The sequence below is a fragment of the Eumetopias jubatus genome, unplaced genomic scaffold (assembly GCF_037043125.1).
Source record: "Eumetopias jubatus isolate StellerSeaLion01/CBP00866 unplaced genomic scaffold, mEumJub1_p1.0 scaffold_15, whole genome shotgun sequence".
In the NCBI taxonomy this organism is placed as follows: Eukaryota; Metazoa; Chordata; class Mammalia; order Carnivora; family Otariidae; genus Eumetopias; species Eumetopias jubatus.
In genome coordinates this window covers 57,745,500-57,764,239 of record NW_028274821.1, presented here as the reverse complement: position 1 = coordinate 57,764,239, position 18,740 = coordinate 57,745,500, and the positions used below count along the sequence as shown (strand labels likewise).

General features: G+C 42.7%; 1 protein-coding gene across 3 annotated transcripts in view; it reads right to left on the bottom strand.

The window, feature by feature from the left end:
• UBAP1 (ubiquitin associated protein 1) overlaps positions 1 to 18,740 on the bottom strand; it is a 68,553-nt gene that overhangs the window by 11,134 nt on the left and 38,679 nt on the right. For 2 of the 3 annotated variants that reach the window (XR_015766886.1, XM_028115111.2), the window contains exons 3-6: positions 15,288 to 15,412; positions 9,066 to 10,001; positions 1,123 to 1,305; positions 345 to 446 (exon numbers count right to left, since the gene is read on the bottom strand). Coding sequence is in view for 2 of the 3 variants with exons in the window: in XM_028115111.2 (XP_027970912.1) it covers positions 345 to 446; positions 1,123 to 1,305; positions 9,066 to 10,001; positions 15,288 to 15,412 (1,346 nt within the window). In the remaining variant the exon portion in view is untranslated. The remainder of the gene's footprint in view (positions 1 to 344; positions 447 to 1,122; positions 1,306 to 9,065; positions 10,002 to 15,287; positions 15,413 to 18,740) is intronic. The other variant, XM_028115110.2, reaches the window with a different exon arrangement.

Genomic DNA, 18,740 nt, shown 5'->3' with positions numbered 1-18,740 from the left:
AAAATCCACACTCACACCAAGGTAGGATACTGAACCCAGAAACAGCTGCTCTCCAGGGAACAGGCTAGGCAAAGTGACTAGCAATCTCCCCAATCATCCAGAAGTCTAGCTTTTTACCCAGGTCATTTCCCTTTCCCTTCCCTGGGACTCTAGATAGTCTTCAACCCAATGCTTTGTCAAACCTAACAACCCAAACTAGCCAAATGCCTATCTGGACATTTGAGAGAAAATGCATTCTGACTACCTCTACCTGTAGTCACTGGTAGGGAAAGGGGGTTCTTGGCCAGACGACGCTACTTTGTCCCTCCTTTCCAGAGGGTTCCCGTGAAGCAGAAGGGTCCTACCTTTTCCTCTGAACACTGGTGCATTTCCAGAGCCTCTTCCACTAAAAGAGGGTCGAAGCCCTTCTCACAGAGCTGTCCATGTGCAAAGAGATAGTCGAGAATCTTAAGAAAAAGAGGTGAGCACCTATTAGCACTCTTGTCAGTGCTTCCCAAGAGTCTTACACAAGCCAGCAGGTGTGGTATCTGCTCCCCACCGAGCTAGGACTTGATCTTGTATCATGAACTGCATCCAACATAGCAGAACCTCAGTGACTACTTGCTGAACAGGTAGGCACACCCTTATAAACATGAGTAATTTTTCAAAGGCGTTCCTGTCACAGCTGACTCACATCTCCATGTCAACTCCACAGCCTCGACAGGATATTCTAACAAATAGCCCAAGTCAGAAAATGATCCCAAGGTTTAAGACTCCAGTACCCTATTTTGGAACACCTCAGGGCAGCTATGACAGGATAAACATTTCTGGAAGGAGGCATCTGACCGGATCTCAAGCCTAGTGTGCCCTCTCAGAAGGAGCAGAGAACAGTCCCAGTATTAGAGTCCCTGGCTCTAATACTCCCAGGGCTTTCCTCCAGCCTGGGTGCCAGAGCAGCCCCCTAAGTAGAAGCACTGCTGCTAAGGCTGCTGTTCCCAACAAAACACCCTGAGTCCCGTGAACTCACAAGAAAGGATGCTGGGCCTATGACTGTGATGGGGCTCTAGGATACAAGCAGGACACTGGTCTAGGACCTCTCTCCAGGCTGACAGCCCCCCAACCCCCAGCCAACCGATCACTCACCTGCTCAATATTCTCTCCTTTCCTCTTCATGGCTCTCAGGACACACTCATATGAGTAGCCCATGTTGACCACTGTCTCCACACACTGCCGCTCACTGGGGGACAGTGTCTGCAGTTCAGAATAGGCCTGGGGACAGCTGGAAGTGTTGGGCACTTGTGACATTGAGAAATTTGGAGGTGTCACCTGGTGGTGGAGAAACAAAAGGATCAGGCAGGAAGAAAGAAGGCTGAGGCCCCAGAAGACATGTCACTGGAGCAGCCCAGTCCAGGGGCTTGCCATTTCTGACACTAATCAAACTCCCAAACAGTCCGCCTGCAAGAAAGAGCCAGGTTGCTGGCCAGACATCCTGAAGAAGGCTAAGGGAGCACCAGGCGAGGGAAAGCTGGGAAGACACCTTCAATTGTGGCTGTCCGCTGCCCTCATCCCAGCTTACAGAATGAGAAAATACTAGAGCCACATGCCCTTCTGTGTTCAAATCCCTTGGGCTTGAATTAGAGAAGTTCTGAGCCTGCCCATGGGACTAATGGCAAGATGGCTGCCATCATTTCTCTCCAGTGCTCCATTACCCCTTTCGAAGGCTGTTGTATGTCAGAGTCCTAAAAGGATCATTCGCCTCAAACACCCCTAACTCTGGGACTCTCTCCCGACAACGTCTCTGTTCTTGCTTCCGTCCCTGGGCTGGGCAGAGACAGTACTGTTCCCCTGCATGGCCAGCTCAGGGTCTCAGAGCTTTAAGGGCACTCCACTTCTGCCCCACACCATGAGCTGCAAGGCTCAGTTCCCTGCCACAGCTGCCTGCCCACAGAGCCAAGATTGAAGGACTATCAGCCAGCCACACCAGGCTGGGCCTTTAAGGACAGGTATGTGACTCCAGGGCCCTGCCGGTAGCCTGTTCCTTGCCATCAGGACCCTATTAACCTCCATCTGATTGGTGGGTAGAGTCCCACGATGAACTCCTCCCACCACCTCTGATAATGACTCAGACCCAAGGCCTGAAGGCAGCTCACACTCAGGCCAAAGGACCGAACCAACACGGCACAAGGTCACAGCTGTTTTACAGTTTGGCCCAGGTCCCGAAAACCAGGAAAAGTATTTCAACTGATTTTTACTTCCTTTGCGGGGAGGGGGTTAGGAAGCACGGAACCCCTGGTCTTAGACATTCAAAATTATATAGCTATAACCATATACTTTCCTCAAAGTCAGCTGGGAAAAATCAAGACTACAGGCCTTAAAGCCCACTGTTTCCTCTTACACATCTCACCCGCAGCACCCCTGGCAGCCCAATCACAGGGCTGACATTAATTTCTAGGGGGTCACAACAGGGGACAAGAGACTGGATCACACCAGTATGGCCACTTTTGCAGGTCCCAAGATAATCTCTCTTCAAGGACAGGGTCTACCTGGGCTTGAGAATACAAACAGCCAAACAGGGTTTGTTCATATTGCTGACACGTCACAGTATGTTAATGTGAGCTCCCAGAGGTTAGTTACCATATCACATGTATTTCTGAATTCCCAGGCCCTGGCTTTAGGCTTGGCATTTACAGGGCTCTACTCATCAGCTGCAGAATAAACAGGTCTATTAGGATTTCAAAGGGGGAATTTCATTTAACACAGCAAAGTTACCCTGATTCTCCCTCCCCAAAGCACTAAAATGGTAATAAAACAAAACTGTATTAATATTTAAAGTCAAAGAGGGGCGCCTGGGTGGGTTCAGTTGGTTAAGCGTCTGCCTTTGGCTCAGGTCATGATCCCAGGATCCTGGGATCAAGCCCCATGTTGGACTCCCTGCTCAGTGGAGATCCCTCTACCCCTCCCGGCCTGTTCATGCTCTTGCTCTCTCTTATAAAATCTTTAAAAAATATATTTAAGGTCAAAGGAAGAGGAAATAGTAGTGGACAATATATTTCAATGACATTTTAGAATACCGAATACTAATGGAGCCACGGTAACTAAGCAGAAGCAATGAAGTTATAAGTGGGAGAAAGGGGAGTCAGTTCACCAGCTCCTGAGAGGGGTTCAGCATTCTGAAGCACCAAGCACTGTTGGAATAAAGCAAGGGCACAAAGCAAGTGATCAGAACAATAAAACCCTCAGGCAAAACCTTCCCCACCTGACCCTCATCCTCTTCAGGAGGCAGATGTTCTGTCTCTAGGGACTAAAATAGGGACATGAGGCACAGTGTATGATAGTTTAAGAACCAAAAAGGGGATTTAAGTAAAAGTCTACACACCAGCCTTCGCCAACGTTCCTTAACCCTCAAGCAGAATTCCCGGATGCAACTATAAGCCCCCAAAACGTTCATGTGTTAACATTCTGCAGAGTTTCCCAAAGCCTAGTAACCTTCAACCTACAGTGAAGCTTAATGATTGGCAAGTACCCTCCAACACATACATTCCCCCCGCCACTGTTAATTTTTTTAAGTGCCTCACTCTTAAATGTGACTACAAAGCCTGAGACACCAAACCAAAAGAGGGAACAAAGCACTTGGAAATTTAAGATATGATAAAGTAAAATTTTATTTAAAAGGCTGTGAGATTTAAAAAAAAAAAAAGTTATACGATAGTCAAGGATATATCCAGAAAGTAAAACATAAAGACAAAGAGGGGGCACCTGGCTGGCTTAGTCAGGAGAGCATGTGACTCTTAATCTTGGGGTCAAGAGTTCAAGTACCATGTTGGGTTTAGAGATTACTTTAAAAAAATTAAAATTAAAAAAATTCTCTTTAAGGGTGCCTGGGTGGCTCAGTCGTTAAGCGTCTGCCTTTGGCTCAGGTCATGATCCAGGGTCCTGGGATTGAGCCCCGCATCGGGCTCCCTGCTCAGCAGGAAGCCTGCTTCTCCCTCTCCCACTCCCCCTACTTGTGTTCCCTCTCTCATGTGTCTGTCCCTGTGAAATAAATAAAATCTTTAAAAAAAAAATTCTCTTTAAACAAGACAAAGAGATAGGAAATAGAAAAGGATAGCAAATTAGAACAGTAGTCAAGGAGGTCCAACATTCCAGTTATAGGAATTCCAAAAAAGAAAGAGAAAACAGAAACTATTAATTAAAAAAAAAAATCTCAGATTTTTGTTTTAAGCTGAGCCTTAGTTTGAAAGGATCCAGGGGGGCCTAGCACAATGAACCAGGCATGGCACACCATGAATAAAATTAAGATCCCAAAAAACCATGGTGGCGGGGGAGGGAGGTGGAAGAACACAGAAAAGCACAGGAATGCTACAAATCAGTGGAGCTTATACTTGAATAAAAAAAGTTTAGGGGCACCTGAGTGGCACAGCTGGTTAAGTGATCGACTCTTGGTTTTGGCTCAGGTCATGATCCTAGGGTCCTGAGATTGAGCCCCAACTCAAGCTCTGTGCTCAACATGGAGTCCTTGAGACTCTCTCCCTCTCCCTCTGCCCCACCCCTCCCCTACTCACTCTCTCTAAAATAAATTTTAAAAATAAAAATTTTTTTTTAAGGTTAATGGGTGCCTGGGTGGCTCAGCCAGTTGAGTGTCTGCCTTCAACTGAGGTCATGATCCCAGGGTCCTGGGATGGAGCCCCGCATCAGGCTCCCTGCTCAGCATGGAGGCTGCTTCTCCCTCTCTGCTCCCACCTCAAATAAAATCTTTAAAAAAAAAAAAAAAGTTTTTAAAAAACAATGTCCTTAAACCTTAAAGCTCTTAGAGGGTGCCTGGGTGGCTCGGCTGTTAAGCATCTGCCTTTGGCTCAGGTCATGGTCCCAGGGTCCTGGGATTGAACCCCACGTCAGGCTCCCTGCTCAGCGGGAAGTCTGCTTCTCTAAAATCTTTTTTTAAAGATTTATTTATTTGACAAAGAGAGACAGCGAGAGAGGGAACACAAGCAGGGGGAGTGGGAGAGGGAGAAGCAGGCTTCCCGCCGAGCAGGAGCCCGATGAGGGGCTCAATCCCAGGACCCTGGGATCATGACCTGAGCCAAAGGCAGACGTTTAAGACTGAGCCACCCAGGTGCCCCCCCCAAAAAAAATTCTTAAAGGAAAATGACCTTCAACTAAGAAATCTAAATCCATCCAAACTATTATTCACACATAAAGGTAAAATTAAGACATTTTTGGATATTCAAGGACTCAAAACTGCCAGGTTAACCAGTATGTTTGGATGTGTTTGGGAAAATTATTAGGTCTTTGATGGCTCTCTTGGAGCATCTGGATAAAATTGGCAACAAGGACAAAGAAACTATGTAGGGGTGCCAGGCTGGCTCAGTTGGTAGAGCGTGCAACTTTTTTTTTTTTTTAAGATTTTATTTATTTAATTGACAGAGAGAAAGGCAGAGAGGGAACCCATGCAAGGGGAGTGGGAGAGGGAGAAGCAGGCTTCCCGCCGAGCAGGGAGCCCGATGCGGGGCTCGATCCCAGGACCCTGGGATCATGACCTGAGCCGAAGGCAGTCGTTTAACCAACTGAGCCACCCAGGCGCCCCTAGAGCGTGCAACTCTTGATCTCCGGTTGTGGGTGCAGAGATTACTTAAAAATTTTTTAAAAATCTTAAAAAAAAAAGGGAGGAAGACTGCAAATCTTTTAAATGGAGTTTATGAGAAAAAGGTGCAAAAAAGAAAGTAATCACAACATAGTATTCAAACTTGGTGATAAATGTTTACCCAATCATAATGTGAACGGTAACATTAATTTACCCAAAATTTGTGATATAATTATGATGGAGGCTATGGGAAGGAAGTGGAGGGGCTAATAAGAGCTAAATCCTCAACTATAACAGGAAGTATAAAACCATCTAAAATCGATAAATTTAGAAAAAGCAATACAAGCACTTTATTTAGAAACACAAGAGATAAATCCCAGCAGAGATAGCTTAAAGAGTTAAAAGTGCTTGACTACAGGAAGCAAAACTGGAGTTAGGAAGAGGAGTGGCAGGGAGCCACTGTTTTTCAATATAATCCTCTTAAATGTGACTTGATTAGTCACCTGGCTGGCTCAGTCAGAAGAGCATGCAACTCTTGATCTTGGGGTCATGAGTTCAAGCCCCACACTAGGTGCAGATATTAAACAAATAAATTTTCAAAAATAAATAAATGAGCCTGGGTGGGTGGCTCAGTTGGTTAAACATCTGACTCGGTTTCAGCTCAGGTCATGATCTCAGGGTCAGGAGATCGCGCCCTGTGTTGGGGTCCAGGCTGTGCACTCCCCCCACCCACCCCGTGATGAGTCTTCTCGAGATTCTTTCCCCTCCCACTCTCCACCCCCCACTCCTCCCCCTTCTCATGCTCTCTGTCTCTAATATTTTTTTTAAAAAAATAAATGTGACTTGATTCAAATGTGCTTGTATTACTTTGATAAAAATAAATTCATTTTAAAAATCTAGAGATAGAGGACTTGAAAGTATTAAAGCAATGGCAACAGAAGAATAAACAGATCTTAACACCTAAAAGCTGAGAGTCTATAGGTCAAAAATTATTTTAAATATACTTTCAAAGCAAATTGGCACTACTGTAATGCTTATTGGCCAAAATTAGTAAATTCATTACTCAAAAATGTAAGGGAGGAGCAGAAATATTTTGCTGAAGCAACTGTGGAAGAGTAAGGAATATATCCATAGCTGCAGAAAAAGAACCCAATAGCAGAATGAGCCCAACCAAATGAGCAGAAGCAAAGACCACAAAAGGCTGACATGCAGTGGGAAAAGACTGGCTAAGGCTAGGTCAGGCAGTTCTATGCTGGTCTCAGAAGAAGGGCTCATTACAAGATTCTTCTCAAGATGATCCTATGGACTTCTCAACTTCTAAGATTAGTTTATATACAGTAAAACATGAAATCAGAATCTGAAAAGTGAGACCCAAACACTGGGCCTAAAACAGCCAACAAGAACCAAACTCCAGGAACATTTCCCTCAGAGCTCCTACGTAAAGGGTGTATACAGCCCATTTGACCACCACTCCACTCCTCATATCCTCAAGTCACTAACTATCCTGAGGAGAAGTGCTTTGTTCACTGGGAAAGGTTCTCACTAAGTGAGTCTCAAAGACTCACTAAGATAGAGGACCAGGATGGAAACCAGGCTTTGCTTCTTGGGGGTAAGGGCCATGACTTCCTTAGAAAAACACCAGAACTTCAGCTCGGCTTATCTGCCCCTTGAAGGCAGAAAGTCCCTAGGCCAGCAAGAAGCAGACTCCCCTCCCACCCTGAAATGGATGGGCCCAAAAGAAACTCCACAATCAGGTGGGTCAGAGTGACAGGTGTTCTGATTTGAGAACGACCTCTGCCATTAGTTCATCAGCTTTGGTCTCTAAATGGTTACTGTAACTTTAAAGGGGGATTTGAGGCTGAGGATCCCTTATCTTCCCCAGAGTGCTTTTAATTTCTCTAAAGCATATAATGAGTCATGAAGAGTATCCTACTGACCAGGAGGTAGGAGGATGAAGCCCGCCCATTCCTAGGAGATAACACCAGAGTGCACTATCAAGTTTATCTGGGCCAAGGTCCACAGAAGTTTATAAACAGCAGTGAGCTCTATGACAGAAGCACTCACACACAGAAACAATCATTTACCAAGAAGGCTGTTGCTGGGACTTTGCACTTACTTTAAAGCAGGCCAAGGCTCATCTTTCTACTGGCTTATTACAATCTCTGACAGATACCCCACCAATACAATCAGGCTCCTCTCTGGCTCTAAATAGTCTCTTAATATGCTGTTGTTTAAAAAACTTGTGAATGGGGGGCACCTGGGTAGCTCAGCTGGCTCAGGTCATGATCTCAGGGTCCTTGGATAGAGCCCCCGCGTCAGGATGCACACTCAGCAGGGAGTCTACTTGTCCCTATCCCCCTCTCTGTGCTTTATCAAATAAATGAAAATCTTTAAATAAATATCTGTGAACTGGTATAGCAAAAAGTTCTTAGACTTCTATGATTTCTATTCTAGAATGCAATAATGTATTGTTCTGTGCTGCTGAAACCACAACAAAAACTAAGCCTACACTTTATGACAAATAAAAGAACCTAGCTGCGCCTGCAACTTTTTTGTGTGACAAAATCAGATTTTTTTCAGGGTAATAACAAGTTGTAACTTCTGTTACCAATCCATCTTTCAACACTAATTCGAATTCCAACCTCCCCTTCTCCCTCCCTTTGTAGAAAACTGCACAATTCTTAGTAGTAAGCAAAAAAGAAACTGCAGGATTAAAATCTGTAGGTTTAGGGGTGCATGGGTGGCTCAGTTGGTTAAGTGGCTGCCTTCAGCTCAGATCATGATCCCGGAGTCCTGGGATCAAGTCCCACATCAGGCTCCCTGCTCAGCGGAGAGCCTGCTTCTCCCTCTCCCTCTGCCTGCCTCTCTGCCTACTCGTGCTATCTCTCTGTCAAATAAATAAATAAAATCTTAAAATAAAATAAAATAAAATTTGTAGGTTTAAAAGTGACAAATTTCTACTTTTTGCTCAGACTTCTGATACAAATTTATCTCCCAGCTACTAAGGCACCACATGGTCTGAAGAAACACAGGTAAATCATGGTACACACAAGAACGAACCAACCTTCAGGGCACAATGAGATGGAGAGAGGAAAGCAGGAAGATGATATAATGAGGACTACCAAGCAACCTTCAAAAAAATGAATAAAGTAGGAAAGAGTAAGTAAAAAGCTACAAAGAAAGCAAGCCTTAAAAAAAAAAAAGGCAGCAGAGAAAAGAACAAAGTGATTAGGCAGAAAAACATCATTCACACATGATATACATTATCTTTTTGAAGGAAAGACCAAAAAGATGCGGGTAGAAACAAGTGAACATAACCAGGCCAGGGGCAAATCTACAATCCTTTGTCCTCAGAAAAATAACCAGAACAACATACACAAGCAAGGTCAATATAGCCATGCCCCACCTCGCCCTAAACCCTGAAAAGAAGAATGTGAGGCAGCAACTGCTAGGCAGAATTTAGAAATCTTTAGAGCTCTAATTCAGGGGGATTTAAATGGCTTACCGTGGGACCTGTATTTGGAGGTGACGATTCTTCTGTGCACACAGACAAGACAGAGAGGGAAGGCATCTGGGAGATCAGATCTGAGGGAGTCAGGGTTGGCACCTCTGTGCCACTGTCCAAGTTCAAAGCTGAAAGCCCAAGAGTATGATGCCCATTGAGCTCACTGGCACTGCTTTGGGTGGAAGGCTTTAGGGAATTCCGGAAGGTGCCATTGCGGAGGCAGGATGTGCTATGGAAAGTGCTCGCCAGCTTGGCTGTCTTCTGATTGCTGTCATCAGAGTCAAGTTTGGGGAAGGACAAGGATTTGATATTGCTTACTGCAGGAATGGGGGGGAGGGACACTTTAGAAGACAGCGACATCTTTTCACAGTTGCCCAACTGGGGTAAGGTTATAAAGCCATTGGGTTTGTGAAGAGGCTTGATATCCAAGGTCGCCCGCTCCAGGGATGCCAGGACCTCCTCATCTTGTAACACAGACCCAGAGCCGCCTCTGGGCAAGTTATTATCTAATAACTGAGCCATAATGGGTCCAGTGGTTCCTACCAGAATGTTTCTCAGCTCTTCCTTCTCATCAATAGTTTTTAACTCCAGATTATCAAATGGGTCTTCTTCACACTCAAAGTCAGCAGGATTGAAATCTGCCTTTGTGTGGGGTGGGCTGAGAACTTTCTGTTTCATGGCAATGCTGCTGACCCGAGTCGGGGTGAGGATGCTGTTGTGCTGTAAGCTGGCAAGGATGGGATTAATTGGAGGTGGCATTGTGGCTGTACTGTGAGTCTTGGAGAAGCTCATTTTGCTGTCACCTTCTGGGCCACTCTTAGAATTCACTTTAGCTTCTACTTCCTCAGCCTTGCGCTCTGCTTCCCGCTGGGCTTCTTGGATTTTCTTAGTATCTTCAGCCCATTCAATAGTTTTCTTTTCCAAGGAGAAATCATACTGCAAAGATACAGCAGAGAAAGGACGTGTGAACCCAGGTGGCTGCCCCTCCCCAACTCAATTCCTCCAGCAAATTCTTCCTCACACCAGCACAACAGAACCTGGCAAGGCAGCATTTAAGGTGTATGAGATGATCCCCAGTCAGGAAGACTAAGGCTTCCTAAGCTCCTTATACGGTTTAATCAAACTATGCTCCCAGATTACTTCTAGAAATGATCTAGAAAGAGCTCCCACTACCTCTAATTCTACATTACCGGCCAAAGGAATTTTGCCAACTACTTCCTCTGCTTCTCTACCCTCAGGCCATTTCCGTTCCTAGAATTCTTTGGTGGCTAGGCAAGAGCTCGGTGGCCACCTGTGAAGCTTTGCTGATGGCCTTGTTCTTCCTCTGAACTCTTTCATAGCATCTGTCTCTATCAGGTGATGGCAAGCACAAGTGACCACAGATAGACTTAACCTTTAATTTTTTTCTAAACACTTCTCCCAACAGTATCACAAGCCTCTTGCAGACAGCTACTGGACTTTAGATCCTCTCAGTAGCACAATGCCCTAGATAGAGCCTGTGCTCAACAACAACAGCCCCTAACATTTAAGAAGCACTTACGAGGTACCAGGCAAGATTCTAAGCACTTTTTATGTATTAACTCTCTGCATCTTTTCAACAACCCTTTAAAGTAAGTACTATTACCTTCAGTTTACAAGAGTCATGCCCAAGGTCAGAGCTGGTAAGTGTCAGAGCCTGGATATGACCCAGGCAGTATGACTACAGATTCTATGTTATTAAACCACTACCTATTAAATTATAATGAACAGACTGTACTCTAAATACAGGAAAACTGCTTATTAAGATATCAAGATATATTCAAATTAGGATTTTACAGTGCAAATCGCGTAAGGATTCACTTCATGGTTAGTTCCTTAACAGTACCTTCAAGTATGTCTAAATTTACAAAAATTTTATTTGCACAGTTGGAAAAAAAATACACCTATTACAAAAAACAAAATCCACCTCAGAGAAAACAAAACTTTTGGTGTTCACTCTAAAGCCTCAGAACTAAACAATATCTATGTGTGTACATTCAAGGCTGAAGAGACAAAAGACGGGGATGGACAGGAAAGAGGCCTACATGCCCAGACAAGAGTTTTAGAGTACAAGAAACTCTGGTCATCCCCAAGCCTTTCAGCTTCAAACAATGCAAGAGAAGCCTGGAAATGCACACATCAAGAAATTTATTTATCTGGGGCACCTGGGTGGCTCAGTCATTGAGCGTCTGCCTTCGGCTCAGGTCATGATCCCAGGGTCCTGGGGAGCCCCACATCGAGCTCCTTGCTTGGCAGGAAGCCTGCTTCTCCCTCTGCCTGCTGCTCCCCCTCCTTGTACTCTCTCTCTCTCTGACAAATAAATAAAATCTTACAAAAAAAGGAAGTTTACTTATCCCCCCGAGATGCCTGACTGGCTCGGTGGAGCATGCCACTCTTGATCTCAGGGTTGTGAGTTCAAGCCCCACGATGAGCATGGAACCTACTTACTTAAAAAAAAAAAACTTAAAAAAAGGAGTTGTTCATTTATACTGCTGAGCCAGCTGCTGGGCCCCAGAAAGGCACCTGGGCAATCATGGCACTTCTTTCTACCACTAATGGTAGTGAAAAAAAAACAGCACTGAACAGACTGCTCCTTCTAACCATGGAGGACATCCAATTTTGCATCTGGCTTCTTCCACCAAAAACAGGCTGTAACCAACTTCCCACTGCCTAAAAACATAGGTCCCTGACGTTTTACTCTCAACAACTGGAAATTTCTTCCCCTTTTTGTAAAACCTTTATTGACTTTTATTTTTTAATTACAAAAGTAATACAAATTACTTGGAACACAGAAAAAAAAGAAATATTAGAGTGAAAAAATAAGAGTATGGTTTGAGTGTACAAATAATAACAGCATCTAATATTTACAGAGTACCAGAAACCAGAGTAAATATTACAAAAGCATTATTTTATTTAATCCTTCTAACAACATTAAAAGCTAATTATCCCCACTTTACAGATGAGGATATGGAGACCTGGAGGGTTTAAGAAATCTGTACAAGATTACATGGCAATTCCAGCTCGTGAATGAGTGATACCAGATTCTGCTCTAAACGATGACACTAAGGGCGACCCACCACTACTGTGGCCACCACCAACCGTATTCAATAAAAGCTAGGCTGCAAGGATTATTTGTTTTACTAGCTCATTTTGGTGAGTTTTTAGCTGAAAAATGAAGTTTGTACTGTCATGAAAGGGCAAATATGACAAAATCATAGGAAGCATCAAGGTATCTATCTGTCCAGGGCTCTAGGTCTGACTCTTCTGTGAACAGAAAGGAGACCAGCACCAATACCACACCCAAATCCCCCATGGAGACCCAGACAAAGTTTAAAGGTACTATGTGCAATTAGAGAACAAAAATATTTCAACTGTTCCACATAGTAATGGAGCTGAAATCTCTTTTGTTATTAGTGGGTACTATGAATACAGTAAGGAGAGTACCATGCACTTATTAATGCTTTATGATGATCAAATAGAAAATTCCCAGCAAAGCCTAAAACAACAACAATTTGGAATTCAAAACAAGTTTTCTGGATGAGTCTATGAAACAGTGAATAATGTAAGAACTATTAAAAGAAGATGGTGTTTTTTAATTCTATTTTAACAGTAGTATCCTGCACACAGAGAGGTGGTTACTGACATTTCTTACTGCCAATAAAAAAGTCACCAGGCAGGATGCCTGGGTGGCTCAGTCGTTTAAGTGTCTGCCTTTGACTCAGGTCATGATCCCAGGGTCCTGGGATCGAGTCCCACCCACATCAGGTTCCTTGCTCAGCAAGAAGCCTGCTTCTCCAACTCTGCCTGCCGCTTCCCCTGCTTGTGCTCGCTCTCTCTCTGACAAATAAATAAAATCTTAAAAAAAAAAAGTCACTAAGCAAACAGAACAATGTAAAAACTTTCTTTATATGGGAAATCTGTGTCTCTTCTGGCCCAATAAAGTCTCCATACACAAAGAGTTACCAATTCAGTATTCAAAACTATGCAAGATGTTCAACATTAGTAATTAAGGAAATACACATCAAACCACAGTAAGAGATCATTGCAAAACCCGTAAGGATATATATAATCAAAAAGATGGACAAGCAGAGTTGACAAGGATGTGGATAAATTGGAACCCCCATGCACTGTGGGTGGGACAGTAAAACGGTACAGCCACTCTGGAAAACAGTGCAGCGGGTCCCCAAAAGGTTAAACACAGTTACCCTATGACAACCCAGCAGTTCCACTTGTATACCCAAGAAAATTGAAAGCATACGTCCACACAAAAATCTATACACAAATGTTCGCACCAGTATTAAGTAAAAAGTGGAAACCACCAAAATGTCCATCAACCAATAAATGGAAAAACAAAATGTAGTGTATCGGTACAATGGAACATTAAGCCATAAAAATTAATGATGTACCAACATTTCATTCATACAACATGAATACACCTTGAAAACATTATGCTAAGTGTAATAAGTCAGTCACAAAAGACTATTATTCCATTTATATGACACGTCCAAACTAGGCATATCCATAGGGACAAAAAGTAGATTTAGTGGTTGCCAGGGGCTGGAGGGAGAGGGAAATAGGGAGTGACTGCTAATGGACACTGCATTTCTTTTTGGGATTAGGACAACACTACTCTGGAATCACACAGTAATGATGGTTATACACTCTGAATGTACTAAAACCACTTACGTGCACACCTAAAAAAGGTGAATTTCAAGGTGAATTATATCTCAATAAAGCTATTATTTTAAAAAATATAACTGAAATTCTCCCATTTGATTACCTACTGCATATAGACTGGAAAATAAATATTTCTTAGGGTAACATGGTGGTGCCTCAGAGAATCCCCCAGAAATAAAACTCCTTTGCCAGAAAGTTGTATTTTTTTAAATCTTAAGTCATAGGAAGAAGTATTAGATAGGTAGTGTACTTAATGTTTTCCCATTTAACTCTTTCTCTAAACTGTAAGCTCATTGAGGACAGTGAATTAGGTATTTATCTCTATCCAACCCTAGTAGAGCATCACTCAAAAACAGGCACTCAATAAATGTGCACTGGGAGAAGAAAGGAAGTCAGAAAACATAAGGCTATTTGCTGCTTTCAAGAAGTAATTCTATACACTTATACATAACTGTGCTTTAAAGATGAGAGGGTTGAGAAAGAAGCTACTGAAAAGGCATTTAAGCACAGTCTAGAAGAATAAACAGGTTTTAATAGATAGCTTTTAGTACAGTGAGAAAGAGGAAAATACTCAAAGTGGAGGTAACAGCTCATGAGAAAAAGCATAGTACGGTAGGTAATATACATGGTATGTTCAATGAATGGTAGTCACCTGGTTCGTAGGAGATATGGAGGAGATGATGAGCTGAGGTGCTTTACCACAACCTTATGTCTAGACTTGATTTAAGGACTGGTAAATTAGTGTCAGTTTTGTTTTTTTTTTTAACAGAGATGTGACAATGTAAAACTTTAATTTAGGAATATTATTCTAGAAACAATATGAAAAATAACCAAAAAATGCTGCAAGCAGAAGGGCCAATTAAAGAGGCTACTGCAGGGGTGCCTGGGTGGCTCAGATGGTTAAGCCTCCGCCTTCGGCTCAGGTCATGGTCCCAGGGTCCTGGGATCGAGCCCCGCATCGGGCTCCCTGCTCAGCGGAAGCCTGCTTCTCCCTCTTCCTCTCCCCCTGCTTGTGTTCCCTCTCTCGCTGTTTCTGTCAAATAAATAAAATCTTTTAAAAAAAAGAGGCTACCGCAATAGTCCAGGTAAAAAAAAGTCACATAAGGATGAACTGGGTGGTAAAGGTGAGACAGAGCAAAGAGAAAAATATTTCCTATTTTGAGTGACCAAGAAGATAATGAGGACATCAAAAGAAAGAGGTGAATGAGCAGCAGGGATTGGACCAGATGGGCAGCAGGGATTTGGACAAAACAAGAAACCCAGGAATACACAGTCTAACAGATTGCAGAAGATCTGTAATAGATATATAAACATATGTAAGTGTAAGTGTGTGTGTGTGTGTGTGTGTCTGTGTGTGAGAGAGAGAGAGAGAGAGAGACAGAGAGAGAAACAAAGACAATGTGAGCTAAGCAGTAACAGCTGCTGTAAGAAATACAAATAAGAGACAGGAGAATGTTTTGTTTTTCCTATTTCACTATACATCAAATTCTTAAATGCACTAAACTTTAACTAAAAATTACCACTTACCTGTACTTCTCTGACCACCTGCAAACAATCAGGCAAGGAGAAGCCAATAGGAAGACCAACTTTAGCTGGTGTTTTGAATTTGTCTCCTATCTTAAATGGGACATCATCAAGGTAACTGAAAGTCCCTACAATCAAAAATAAAGTAGAAAATATCAGCAAAGAACTTTATTATTTGTTTTGCTATTATCTTACATCTAGGATACAACATTAATTTATGCTATCCTAAAACTAGAAGTTATAGAGACTTGCTCCTCTGACTGCTTACCTTCTCCTGACCCTAGACCTCTGTGGAAGAAATCCTACTTTAGCCTACTTGATCTTATTAGGGTTTATTTTCAATTACACTTAGTGTAAAAGCCAAAGTACTCACAGAAGCCTAAAAGGCCTCCCCAAAGCCCACTATCCCTCTGCCCTCAACTCTTTGTCACCTCCTTGCTCACTGCACTAACTCTAACTCACAGTAATTGTTCCTCAACCATGACAGGGTCAAACCCACCTCAAAAATTCTGCAGGGGCTGCTCCCTCTATCTGGAATGTTCTTCCCTTAAATATTCATGTGACTTATTCCTTTGTTCTTCAAGTCTTTGCTCAAATTTCACTCTCTCAAGGAGGCTTACTCTGACCACCCTATTTAAAACTATCTGACCCTCACTGCAGTACTCCCATGTTACCATCTATCCTTTCCCCCACAGCACTTATTACCTTCTAACACATTAAATAATTCATTTTTAGATTATTGTCTGTCTGGCCCAATGGAATATAAGCTCCTTGCAGACAAGCATTTAAGTCTATTTTATTCACTGATGTACTGTCAAAACCTATACATATTAGGCACTTAATACTGTTGAATCGATAGAACCTCCACAAAAGAACCTCTTTGACTAGGAGTTCTCTACTTCAGAAAGAATCATTTCTAATTAATACAAAGAATTACTCCACATTTTTAAAGACTATATCCTGCAACAGATGTGGAAATATTCAAGAAGCACAGCACTTATGAAAAAAGGAAAACCAGGGGTACTTGAGGGGTTCAGTCAGTTAAGTGTCTGCCTTCAGCTCAGGTCACGATCTCAGAGTCCTAAGACCAAGTCCCACATAAGGCTTCTCTGCTCAGCAAGGAGTCTGCTTCTCCCTCTCCCTCCGCTCCTCCTCCCTGCTCATGCTCTCTCTCAAATAAATAAATAAAATCTTAAAAAAAAAAAAAGAAAAGAAAACGAAAATGAAAACAAGACCATGGGAATCAGAACAGGATTATCAGGAGACATAAACCATACACAACTGAACTGCTTTAACTCCCTGAAGGCTCTCTGCCTAATAGCTGAATCATACAAAAAGACCAGGACATTATCACTGATTTATAGGGTCAGACAAAACGAGAGTGGCTCTAATATATGACTTTCACTAGCTATACACTCCCAATTGTACATGGTTTCTTTTCTGAATGAGGTCTGGGGCTTACTGGCAGAACCATTATGGACAATGAAATAGTTTCTACTTTTTGACTATTAACGGCTAGTAAAATAAGGATTGCTGGGGCACCTGGGTGGCTCAGTCAATTAAGTGTCTGCCTTCAGCTCAGGTCATGATCTCAGGGTCCTGGGATCGAGCCCCTGATTGGGCTCCCTGCTCCGTGGGGGACGTGCTTCTCCTTTTCCTCCCCGCTTGTGCTCTCTCTCTCAAATAAATAAAATCTTAAAAAAAAAAAAAAAAAGGATTGTTTCTGGGCCTCACACTGGTATATTTTCTTGAATGCTCATGGACAGAATAATACAATTACACCTCTTCCATGAAGATAGCTTCTCTCCCTTTCTAAAAACTAATAGATTTCAAGACTTAACAAACTCAAGATATATTTGAAATGTTCTCATCATGCCCATTTCCTGAGGTAAATACTGCTCTGATACGCCTGAAACCCTCCAGCAGAAAGAAGGCCCCTACTTGCACCCTTGAGGGCTGGTGTCTCTCTTTTCCATACCTTCTAGCCAGAACTGAAACATTTTATGTTATCTCCCACTCAGTGAGCAAATTAAATTCACAACCGTGCTCAACTTAACAAATTTTCTGGGGAATAACCATAATTATTAACACTCTAGGAAAGTTTCTTAGTTAGTCATATCTCTAGAAGTACTATTTCCTCAGATGGCAATGCCTGTCACATTCCCACCCTTTTTTACTTGATTATTTCTAGTCCTTTAAGAATGAGCTTCAGAACAACTCCCTTCTCAATCTCAGAACACCCAGTTCATACCAGCACCTCAGGTCTTACCACTCTGTAAGAACAGTTTCCTTATACTCCACCTAGACACTCTGAAAACCTGAGTGTCCCTTAAGAAGGGATAAATGTTTCATATCTACACCTCCCAATCTCAGCAGAATAACTGGCAGATAAGATGCTCAATAAGAACAAATAAAGAAGACATGGTCTATACTTATTTCATATTTAATTCTCACCCCTATCTTAACTCACATTCAATTAATATTTATTAAAATTCAAAATGATTTACCTAAAATGTCAAGGCTACTCATAAAAATATAGCAGGCGCTCCCCCACCAAACTATCAGGTATCATCACAGCTTGCCAAAATAACCAAGTACGGGTTACAATGCTAAAACCCTCTGTCACTTAAAAACTCTTTATAGAAATTAGGGGCGCCTGGGTGGCTCAGTCGTTAAGCGTCTGCCTTCGGCTCAGGTCATGGTCCCGGGGTCCTGGGATCGAGCCCCACATCGGGCTCTCTGCTCAGCGGGAAGCCTGCTTCTCCCTCTCCCACTCCCCTGCTTGTGTTCCCTCTCTCACTGTGTCTGTGTCAAATAAATAAATAAAATCTTAAAAAAAAAAATTAAAAGCGAAGTTCTAATTTAAAAAAATTTTTATCTGTCTTCCATAAAAATAGGTGCTCAAATTTTACTGAAAGTGAGATCTTAACTTTAGATAGTGTCCTGATAGGAGACAAAGCTGAAACTAGCATTTTCTAAGAAGTACTGGCAAGATGTACAGGCAAGTTAACAATCACAAAATTAAATCTTTTGTTTCAGAATGTTTATTCATTCAAAGTAGGTTAATTATCACACACACACACACACACACACACACACACACACTCTGAAAAAATCTTACCAATAACACAAGCATATATGATATACAAATGTAAGAAAACCCATCCACACTAAAACTAACAAAAATTTTTTTTTTTTTTAAAGATTTTATTTATTTGACAGAGAGAGACACAGAGAGAGAGGGAACACAAACAGGCGGAGTGGGAGAGGGAGAAGCAGGCTTCCCGCCGAGCAGGGAGCCCGATGCGGGGGTCGATCCCAGGACCCTGAGATCACGACCTGAGCCAAAGGTAAGCGCTTAACGACTGAGCCACCCAGGCGCCCCAGGTTTCTGCTTTTAAAAAAGCAGTTTCATTTCACTAACAAAGCCAATGCCAAGGTGATTTAGCACATCCT